At 34.3% G+C, this 12,527-nt stretch overlaps 1 protein-coding gene across 1 annotated transcript; it reads right to left on the reverse strand.

Moving 5' to 3' along the window:
- Positions 1 to 12,129: 12,129 nt before the first annotated feature.
- On the reverse strand, positions 12,130 to 12,480 carry LOC120156215 (cysteine proteinase inhibitor 5-like). The gene has a single exon (XM_039167606.1). The coding sequence runs from the start codon at positions 12,478 to 12,480 to the stop codon at positions 12,130 to 12,132; it is 351 nt and encodes a 116-aa protein (XP_039023537.1).
- Positions 12,481 to 12,527: the final 47 nt, after the last annotated feature.

Below are 12,527 nucleotides of genomic sequence, written 5' to 3' on the forward strand. Positions count from 1 at the left end.
ATGTATAGTATATGTATATGTATATGTATATGTATATGTATATGTATATATGTAATGTATATGTATATGTATATGTATATGTATATGTATATGTATATGTATATGTATATGTATATGTATATGTATATGTATATGTATATATATGTATATGTATATGTATATGTATGTATATGTATATGTATATATATATGTATATGTATATGTATATGTATATGTATATGTATATGTATATGTATATGTATATGTATATGTATATGTATATGTATATGTATATGTATATGTATATGTATATGTATATGTATATGTATATGTATATGTATATGTATATATATGTATATGTATATGTATATGTATATGTATGTATATGTATATGTATATGTATATGTATGTATATGTTATGTATATGTATATGTATATGTATATGTATATGTATATGTATATGTATGTATATGTATATGTATATGTATATGTATAGTATATGTATATGTATATGTATATGTATATGTATATGTATATGTATATGTATATGTATATGTATATGTATATGTATATGTATATGTATATGTATATGTATATGTGTATATTACATTGCATGTAATGTAAAATTGTTTTAGTATGACATCATGAGATGATGTGTTCCTACATGTTTAAATAATTAGAGTTCTTTTATAAATGTAATGCCTCACTAAGTCATAGACTTAGCGTGTGAGTATTTCACACGTAGGTTACAGAAGTGAGAAGAGAAGTTTAGAGGAGCAAGATAGGTCAGATTCTCCTTTCCACAATTCAGATCATAAATAAGTTTAAATTATATGTATTTTGTCATATGAATGTAATTGGCATGTAAGATAAAAGATTTGTACTAGATACGCTCTGATCAATTTGTAAAACCATATGTTTTATACAATAGAAATTATTTGGGTTTTATTGGAAATGTCTAACTGAATTTCATTAGATTTTGACAAAGTAAACATTTTGAACGGTCAATGTGACACCTCGGACTCGTATTCCGGTCGGGTACGGGTTGGGGGTGTTACAAGAAAGACATGAGCTAAATCTTTCCATAAGTGGATTTAAGTACGACTCAACTGATTATACCACTTAGAAGCGGGTCCAATCAAGTTATCTTGAAAACAATGGGTTAACATTTGATCATTTTTTGTGTATCCAGTTATCCTATGAATAAACATCATGATATGAACATAAAAATAACTGGTTCTACTATACTTTTCAAAATCGGGCATTTTGAATTTGGGTGGTAGCACTAAGTCAGGAACCAAGGCTAACTCACTTGCATTCATTTCATTTTGGGAGCCCTACCCTTTAAATCCTTTGAGATAACCTTTTCACTAGCTCTTCAAGTTCTCAGGGATTTCATTCCCACCATTCTTTATTCCATCAGAATAGTACATACTATAATCAGTAGGGATGCACTGAGGATTTTTCATGGTTGTTTGAGTCTTAGAGGCAAATAAGTTTGCTTGGTAACTTTGAAGCCTCTCAGTTGAAATGATTAGTTGTGGAGCAGCATGTGCCATTATACATTCATTGGTTTCCATATTCAAAGAAATATTTTATTTTCCATTTTCCTTGTTAAGCCTAGCCAATTTCTCAACAATCTAATCGACCATGTCGACCTAGTTTTGCAAGATGCAATCTATAGTGGTATTTTGTGATTGCTCTAATTTGGATTCCTAGTTTTTTTTTGCATTTTCTACAGACTCTGTTATGGTTGTTTCTTCAATTGTTCAAACTTTGCTTCCATCTTTAGTACTTTGTTGGATGATTAGGACACTATCAAGGAATCCTCCATGAATTAAACCCATGTTTTGATGAATAATGCATGTGAAAATGCTTAAATAAATGCAATGCAGATGCAAATGTGAATGCAATGCAAAAAAGGTATTGATCCCAAAGATGATTATCCTAGAACAAGTTTCATTAGAGACAAAAGTTTTCAATATTCGAGATAATCTATTTTCACAAACATGTTTTTTCTTGTACGCTTTGTCTAAAGTAAGTCGATGTTTTTTTCTCGAAATTTCACCCTCGAAAACTATACCTCTCAAGTGTTCTATGACCTCCTAGACTTGTGTAGAAGCTTAATTCAAAATATAACCCATCTCACATGATGCCCCTATGACGTTGGAATTGTGCATTAGGTCTTGATGACGAAAATGGAACCTTTGTAGGCTATATTATGTGACTGCATTATTGCTCTGATCAAGGGATCACCTCTCAAGTATTTGGATGTCGTTATGTCGATCAAATTTGATGTCTAATCTTTAAGAGAACTTCATCCTCGCTTTCTCTAAGCTTTAGTTAGCCAACAATGCATTTTGTGTATGTAGCTACTTGATTGATAAACTTTTTCAAATTAGAGAGTCATCTGCGGATCAACACCTTCATGCTATGTTATGATGATTATGAAATGCAAAAAAGGTTAAAAGTAACAAAAAATGATAAAATTGAATTAGTACAAGTAAAACAATCGATAAAGATAAAAGTATTATTCAGAGATGAATATAACACATACCTCGTCATGGTATCTACCCCAAACATGCTTTTATTAAAGTAGTAATCCTACCCAATCATGCTTTCTATCCGACATGATTTACTTCACTAAAATAATCCTAACTGCATGGTATATAGTTCGCATGCTTTCATCAGAAAGAAATTTATTCTATGAAGCCAAGATTAAAGATGCAAAGTCGTCCCTTCTTTATGTACACATATTAGTTACTACTATTAGACATAATTTCTATATGGCTCTACCTAAGATGGCAATTCTATAGTTCACTATATGCATGGTTTTGGTTCTAGGAAATAAGGGTATTCGAATTGTCCTTGTTGTCGATCCCCCTTAGGCTGCCAAAGTCTCTATCCTCGTCCATTATAGACTTAAACAAATCAAGTTCTAGAAAAAACATTTTTAAGACAAAAATTGATCTACGTTTACCAAAGATTTGTTTTTTAAGGATTCAGGAGTCGATTACGTGTGGGGAAGAATAAGCACCCCCACATTGCCCAAAATCAGTACCTCTCGGTCATATGTTGTCAATGTAGTGAAACTTTATATATTTGAATCCAAAATTTCAATCACGATCCCTATTATTTAAATGAATTTTAAATAATGAGTGGATCTATTGTTATTATTATTATTATTTTAAAATATTTGACTTGATAAAATATTTAATTCAGTCGGCTTTGTTTAAAAAACATGTCCCTTTACTACGTGGATTAACGAAAATTGAAATCCAATTATGTTGGACGTAATTTTGTTAATTCAAGACGCGAGACGACGTTGCCTTTGAATATTTAAAAGTGCGAAAATAAATGCATGATTTATGAATGCGACATTAATAAATGTTTATGAATGCGACATTAATAAATGTCATGTATAGGATAAATGATATACTGAATATAACATGAAAATGATAAAACTAAACAGAGATAACTAAATAACTAAATAAAGGTAAATAGATAGATACATGAAATAAAATAAAAATGAATATTTATATCTATAACTAAAAAATTCAAAAAAACCCTTTATTTAAAATGAATAAAATATATATCTAATCAACTTGATAAGTAAATAATAATAATAAATATTAAAATTATTTTATACGAATAACCTTTAGAAAGACACCTCAGTCTTCCATAAGTTTAGTCAAACAATAAAAGATTTTATAATTAATAAACATTGAAAATGCATTTTCCTTAAAATATCATACATACATAATAAAATGTTAAATTAGTCTTTTTCAATATATATATATCGTACATTAAATATTTAAAACTATATACACATTAAAATGTTACTTAAAGTTATAAAATATGTACATATTAGAATATATAGATTAAAATAAATATGATTACAATAATAATAAATATAGGGACTAAATATAGGAAATATCAAACACGAATGGCTAAAATTTCTACAATGCCCACATTTTTTGTCGTGTCTATATATTTCTCGAATATCCTTATCACAATGAATTCGAGCGGATTTTGGACGACCACGCTCCCTCAATAAACTCGGATCTGGTACAACTAATACCCAATTCTGAACCTCATTAGGGTCTTTGTCATTACCTATGGGGAACTTAAATTCTCTTAAAAACTTCTGATAGTAGGTATACAGGATCCACAAAACGGTTATAGTCTTGACGGGTATGCGAGCAAGTTGCTATCACATGAGAGCATGGATACTTCAGAGCTTGAAAAAACCCGCAGTCGCACCATCTATCCCATAGATTTACTCTTAACGACACAGCTTCAATCCCTTGAAGAGGTCGCGGCAACTCTGTGACACGAAACAATTCATGCATTCTGGAGAAGCTTGTTATAGACATTCCATTAGATGCAACATTTTTTTGTAGATCTATAACTAATCTAGGGTGATAGACATGACCACCTTGCATCCATGTTTGAGCTTGTCCCCCGAGCTTCACAAAAAGCACTCTCAAATGAAAATATGTAGTTTTCACCAAAGCCGCTACAGTTAAGAGACTTGCACCCTTTAAGGTCGAATTGATTGTCTCAGTCAAGTTGGTCGTCATGTGTCCATATCGATATCCACCATCATATGCATTTGTCCACATTTCTTTATCGATGAGGCTGATGTAATCGTATCCTTCCTCGTTCTTCTCCCGCAAATCTTGAAGCATGGATTCAAATGTTTGAGGTAGTAGTTCGTAACCTAAGCATAAAATGTATAAATTACTAACTTTTTTTCTTTAAAAAATGAAAATGATCGGAAAAAACAAACTACATCAGTTTCACTTACCCATGCGCACAAGTAATTGACGCTCATCATTCTTCTTGTACCTTCCATGGTAGTTCGTAGCAATATGTCGGATACAATACCTATGTTGGACAAAGGGTGGTTGTCACATTGGTCCCAAAGACTCCATTGCTGCTTTGATCCCAGCTCCGCGATCTGAAATGACACAGATTTTTTCCCTCATGATAACATGTGAACGTAAGTTTCGAAGGAAAAAAGCCCAAGAATCTGTATATTCTCCTTCAACAAGAGCAAAAGCAACTGGAAGATTATTGTGATTACCATCTTGGACAACTGCCAATAGTAAAACTTACGTGTCTTTACAAAACAAGAAAGTCTCGTCGATCTGGACCACAAACTTGCAGTATTTGACAGCATTAACGCACTGTGGGTAAGTCCAAAAAACCCGGTAGAATTGGCATCGATCGCGAAGAACTCGATCATTATTGTATGCATGGGAGGTTTCGAAGTCCACAATTATCCCAGGATTCAACCTCTGCACCACCCTAAACCAACTTGGAAGTTTGTTGTAAGATGCATCTCATTCGCCATGAAGTTTGACAATGGCATTTTGTTTTGCCAACCAAGCTTTTTTATAGGAGACAATGTACCCATATTGTGATTGTATAGCAGAAATCAACACTGCAATAGCTATATAGGAGCTTGCTTTTACCATGGGCATGATGGCTTGCAGATCACTTCAGAGTCCAAGTTGGGATGATCTTTGTTGATCCCGCCAGCACAACATGTGTGAGGACCGTTGTATATCGTTAGTTCTCATATATTGTTTTTCCTCTTCCTCTTCGATATGTGAACCATCCAATTGCATCCGTTTTCACGTCAGGCACAGTGGCATACATATTTTTCTGTCATAGAGCGGTCGACTTTGGATTGAACAGAATTATGAATATTGTAATTTTTTATAGCCATCATCGCTTCTTCTTTGCTTGAAAACTCCATGCCTAAAGATAACTCACCATTATATACTGATGAGTAAAATCCATAGTCACCGAGATGAGGCATATCCGGAAATTCTGACCCGTACATTGCATCATAGTCAGCTTCATACATGTGTGTTGGAAGTTCAGTTTATGCCACATTTAAGTGAACTTCATCTACATCATCATCATCATCGGAGTTGAATTGCGGTGATTCTGGGTGAATGAATAGTCCAGTCTCAGTACCATCCGCACCTGGCTCACGAAGTAGTTCTTCTGGTGGAGATGATGGTTCCTCCATGCTCTCCACATTTAGTTCGAAGAACCTACTACTTGCATGCCTTCCCCTTGAACTATAAGGCATATCGACATTGAGATCGGAAAAGCTTGCAGTCGAATGCCTCCCCCTAGAGCTTGAAGCCATCGTGTCAAATAGAAACTGCACAGATTGTTGCGTCGAGGGAATCTCCATATTAAGGTCAAAGAAATTGGTAGATGAATGCCTTCCCCTTGAACTGGTCTCGATGTTGCCATACGGATTTGTGCGTGGATCCACATCGGTACATATCGTAAAGAGTTGCTGATGAATGTCTCCCCATTGAAGTTGATGGGACGACACCATGATGCGGATTTCCCATTATGGCATTAAAATTATTACACATTATTTAGATGGGTTGTCAACTTGTTCAGCCAACCCATAGTGGGAGCTTAATGACAGACCCCGAACAGCACAAACTTGAACAAACTTTGCATACATCTCAATATCGGCGTCTGAATAATTACTTTGAGAATCAACCATCATTTCAACATCATCATTTTTCGATAGTTCCAACACTATATAAGTTAATGGCAGCAATGATGTTGGAAATTTGTACTGCAACGACGACATTCTTCTAGTACTTCCAACATGAACCTTCATTGAAATCTTCGTTATCAGCTCCTCAAGAGTTATGTTTCTCTTAAATGATATTTTAACATAATGATTTGATACGAAAACAACGCCGATTTCATCTTCTCGAATTTCTCCATCATAATAAACAATAGCTGAAATTTGCGTCATTCTTAGAGTTTGAAAGTGCGACAATATTATATCTGCAAAAAAATAACTGAAACAAACCTAATTAAATAAATAATATATGAACGAAAATATAACACAATAAAATTTTTATACATAAACATAAATAATTTTACACATAAACCTAAATAATTTAAATAATATAATTTTATATTATTACCGTATCGGCAAAAATATTTCGACGTATGCTCCCGTTTTCCAATTTTACAACCACAAAAATTAATTGAAAACAATTAATACAATATTTTTTTCAAATAATCATATATAATTATAAAAAATATTATAAAAAAATTACCTTATAACGAAAGATCGAACGAACTTCTGAATAAAATATAAAAGGATTGTCGGGTGTTTTTTACTGGTTGAGAGGATTATTGTAGTAGTTTCTCGGTTGAGAGGGAGTTGTGAGAGAGTTTACGGGGGAGAGGTATTTATAACGGAGAGACGATGCTTTAAAGCCTAGAAGTTCGGATGAAATTCTACAAGGCGCGGCCCCTGCACCGCGCCTTGCATTATGCATGTGATAATTGGAAGGCGCGTCCCCTGCAATGTGCTATAGCCCTACGTGGCATAAGGCGCGCCCCAGGGGCGCCGTGCCTTTGCCAACGTGTATCCATCTCAGCGTAAGGCGCACTTCAGGGGGTGCGCTTTACCCCACGTGGCGCCAGATCAGCGTAAGGCGCGCTTCAAAGAGCGCGTCTTCCTGCAAAGGGTGTTAGATCGAAAAATAAAGTCTAAATGGTGTCTGACAGGGAATTAAAGATTTTAAGGGTGATTTTTTGGGAAATTCGCCCTTTTCATTTATTTTCATTTCATTTTCTTTTCTCCTTTTTTTTAAACAAACTTTCTTTCTTTTTTGTTTACTTTTTCAAGCCCGGCGAGATACTCTACCACCGTGGCTGCTATCGCCAGCCACCGTCTGCTGACGACGAAGAAAAGTAGGTATACCACATTCCAAAGCCTCTATGTGTCCTGAGTACAAATCTGGGTTTCGATTGGCCTAAAAATGCTTCTAGTGTCATGGATCTATGCAAATCTCTTCGATTACCCCAATTACGACGGCCCTTCTTCCCTCCGGCAATGCTCGTCACTTCAAAGGTGATCATTTCTCCCTTTTTCTTTATTTTTTCGATTTTATGGTTGCTTTCCCTTTTTTTTCGTTTTTTTGTTCTAATCTCTCTCTTATTTTTTTCTCTCTCTCTTTTTGGTTCCAACTCCTCCCTTTTTTATTAGTTGATTTTTTCCTTTCGTATCTCTCCCCTTTATCTTATTTTTCTCTCCTCTTTTTATCTCCGTTCGAATCTCATTTTTTAATTTGCTTTGCTTTCGTGTTTGGTGGGAATGGCAGAGGGTTAGTGGGATTGAGGATGGTTCTTGGATTTTTCGGGTATGGCCCCCTAATTTTTTGGGATTGATTTTATTATTTATTATTATTATTTGGTGATTTTTTAACAGGGGGTCTCGGATCCAACTTGATGGCAACAGCGACACGGAGTTCCGGTGGTGGCGGGGGCGACGGTGTGGAGCTAGATTAGAGTTAGGTTAGGCTAGGCTTAGGGTTTGTATTTGGGCTTGGGTAAATGGGTTTAATTGGTTTTGGGCCTGATTTGTAATTTGATTTTATATGTTGGGCTGGTTGGATCTGTAAATAAAAATATATTAATAAAAATAAAGTAATAATAATAATAATAATTAAATATAATATTTATATCGGACGAAAAATGGTGTCAACACTACTAATTAAGTTCTTACACATGTAATCCCACAAAGGCAAGGAAACTGCCTTGATCCCTCCATAGAACTTGCTTCCACCTTGCAGGGCACATGCAATCCCACTTAAGCTTTAGCAGCAAGTCGTTACTTTAGAGGATACTGCAAAGAACCTAATAAATTCCACATTACAAGTCTCAGACAAGCGCTAATACAAAATGTGACTAATAGACTGGAACTAAAAACATATCACATATACATCCCAAATAGTAATGCTCCTAAGACTCATATGCTTCCACTTTGCCACTTAACCAGTAAAACATGATTTTGGATTTTGTATAAACTTTAAACATTAATGACGAAAGTGACATTAAATAACAAAAACTAGAGGCCGGAATTGGAAAGATACAATTTATTGATATTCTTTGAACAAAATTTCGATAGCTACGAAGACCTTCAAGAAACCAAAGTTATCAAAGGCTTAAGACGCATCGAGGCGCAAAGTGTCCTGGAGCCTTGAGGCGCGAGGCGCATGAAAGGCGCAGGATTCACGAAGGCGAGGCGCATGATATCCAAAAAATTGTAACACATGTATATATTAATGCAATCAAACTCAAATATCATAGATACCCAATATTAGGCTTCAATTGAGTTTATTCTCAAATTCAAAATACCAACCTAATGTCATAAAAGTTACTAACAAGCATAATCAAGTACTAAGTTTAACAAAAACATTCAACATGCAAAAACAAAACATCAAATAAAGTCACTGATAATCATCATCAAACATCAAACTAATTCTCATCATCATCGTCAAGTGGTATGTCATCATCTTCCTCCTCATCCGTCTCTCAATCCCCAATGTCTTCTTCTTCAGTGTCACTCTCCTCTAGCATAACAACTTCATCATCTTCATCATCTTCATCTACAAGGTGTGGTCTAGCTTTTTCCTTTTCTTTCGAGCTTGAACTAGCAATGTTCTTTCTTCTAGTATTATGGTCACGCTCATAAGCTCCGGAAGCTATACCAACATCCTTCCATGTCAAATCGTCATCATCAAACACATAATCTTCATTTTCTTCTTCATCCTCATCCATTCTACCAAGCAACCATTCGTTACTTTCATCAATGTCATCCAAAGATATTGGATCAATGACATCACGATGATTATAACGTCGCTTTAACGCTCGAGTATATTTCACATAGACTAAATTATTGAGTTGAATTTGCGCAAGTCAGTTTCTTCTTTTGTTAATCGCAATGTATTCCTATTATAGGTTTGCTTAATTTTTAAACTGTCACAAATTTTGATGAGCGGAAAAGAAAATATCAAATACTGATAGATAAATAAACTTAGGTGAAGAAAGGACCAAAAACGATTACAAAGCTTATTTGTTTGAAATAACATAACGAAAATGGTCGTTCATTTTTTCAGACCATGTATGCATAGAAGAGAAGGCCCTGCAGTAATAATTACAAGGTTTTAAGCCCACATCGCGCCTCAATTGCGCCTCGACTGAGCCTCGCGCCTCAGAGCCTCGCTGCGCCTCGCTGCGCCTCGGTACGCCTAGGCTACGTGTCTCGCTTCAGTGTTAAAAAAGCCCCGTCCAGTGAGCCTCTGCGCTTTTGCACCTCAGGCGCGCTTTTTACAACTATGCAAGAAACCAACCATGCATTATCACCGACATCTGTAACATAAGATGCTTGATACTATTGCAAAAAGAATATGCATTGCACTGTACAAGATAGATATTATAGCTCAATAGGACGCGATTCAGAAACAAGAAACAATATAAACTTTATTTACAAAAGAAGCCTTGTACTTTCAGTTTTAAATGTGGGGCTCCATCAATAAGGTTATTTGTCTTATTCCTTGTCCTAATTATTAGAGACACTGAAAAGCCAGTCTTTAAAAGTTATTTATTTCTTCACAGGAAAGTTAATCAAAAGAGTTAAGATTGCAGATCCCAAAACTTTATCACCAAGTAGGCAGCTCATAAACCCTTCACTGAAAAAAAGATTGGGAAAAAGTAATAAATTCTGACCGCATCGACCAAAGACTAGGGAATTAAGATATGTTCTTGATCATAGAGTACTTGCCCGGTGAATAATGAACAAACGAGATCAAATTATGACATATCTAGACTCAGTTTTCCATCAAAGTGATGCCATTAGACCCTAAACTCACCAAGCAAACTACTATCAAAATTTATAATTTGCAGTTGAGCTAGGCGAGTTTACCTAATAGCGCCAACCAAATCTCATATGGCCAAAGGTTACAACATCCGAAATCAACTTTTTTTATCAAAATTTAAAACTTATTGACAGTTTAAAACAAAACTTAACGCATTAGATGGTTGAAACGACAATATAATAAAAATCATACACTGAATCACTAAAACTCTAAGCTATTAACGAAACAAATATCAGCAAAAACAGACAAATAATTGAAACAACAAAACAGAAATTGACTGAGAATTGACATTTACAAATGATCCAGAAACAAGTGAAATTAAACACCAACTACTAACTAGTAATGAGAGCAACAAATCACTGCCATTACAAACGCACCAAATTATAATATAAACCAAAATAATAAATGAACAATATTAAAGAAATAGATTGCGTTTTCATTGCACTAACCAACTGTATGAAGAATTGCGAAGCTGAAAGCAAAACAGCCTTGGTGACGGCAAATGGTCAGATAGAACAACAAAATCAAAGGAATGTAACGAATGCTTGTGTGAATGAATGAATAAACAGACAATGAGGGTTTAAGGCAATTGCGAGGAGGCGAAGGGAGGAGGAAGCTCAGGCTTCAGGCCCTGGCTGAGTAGCGAGCCGGACTGTCGGAGACCAGAGCCAGACAGATTTTTGCATTTACTCTGCTTACCGGTGTACAGGTACCTATATCCTTCCCCCTATAGTTTACTGGGCTCATTTTTGGGCCTGTCATCTTTCAAATTTATTAGGGTAAACTACAACAAATATCACTTAACTATACTAAAATTATCAATCTGATCATTGAATTTATCAAATTCAGATAAAAAATGATTTTATGAATTAAAATCAAACAAACACATGCTAATAATAAAAAGTACTGATAAAGCACATAAATTCTGGAAAACTGCAAAAATTCTGGAAAACTGGAAATTTATATATAGAGAAAAGAAGAAGAAAATTATATTTAAGTTACGTTATATTATCACTGTAAAGTTACATTAAAATATAGTTAAGGTTTAGGTAGCTCGTGTCAGGATCCTTACAAAAACAAACATCAAATATCTGATCATTGAATTAAATATAGTTTTTTTACAAAACTATTATGTAATTTAAATTATGATTAAAATTAATATTAAAATAGAATTACTTTTCTAAATGTATTTAAAATTAAACTAAATTTTGTTTAAAACTTAAATTTATAATATATTATAAAATAATTATTTTTAAATAACTAATTATTATATCTATTATGTTAAATGTATGACAAACACATTAATTTTATCAAATTAACTTCATATCAGTAGTATCCCAAATAAACATAAAATTTTATTCCCAAAATTACAATATCAAGAGAGATACGCAAACTTAATCCTTTGTGTTTATTAATTAAATTAACTCTAAATAGGTATAAAGACGATAAGCTTCTTGAAATCCTGTTGTACTTGCTCCCACACGACGGCTCGATATTCATTGGTCATGGTTCCATCGTTTGCCTTCAAAAGTAGCCGGTAAGTCATTCCCGAAGCCAGTTGGGAATCACCGCTCACCACCGCCACCAACTTTAAGCTTGCCTTGGACTGCTTGTTGTACTCATTGACGGCGAATTCTGCGATTTTGGTCACATGCGGGTCATTGAGATTCTTTATGGGTGTCCATCCTCCGACGTCCGAAACTCTCACGGCGTCAGAGATAATCAGAGAATGAAAAAGAAGAGATAACAAGAGAAGGAAACGATAAAATTGTTGCATGGCGTCAATTTTCTTTCTTTCTTTTTTTAAAGAAAACAATATTAATA

Source organism: Hibiscus syriacus, unplaced genomic scaffold (assembly GCF_006381635.1).
Source record: "Hibiscus syriacus cultivar Baekdansim isolate YM2019G1 unplaced genomic scaffold, ASM638163v2 tig00111213_pilon, whole genome shotgun sequence".
Taxonomy (NCBI): Eukaryota; Viridiplantae; Streptophyta; class Magnoliopsida; order Malvales; family Malvaceae; genus Hibiscus; species Hibiscus syriacus.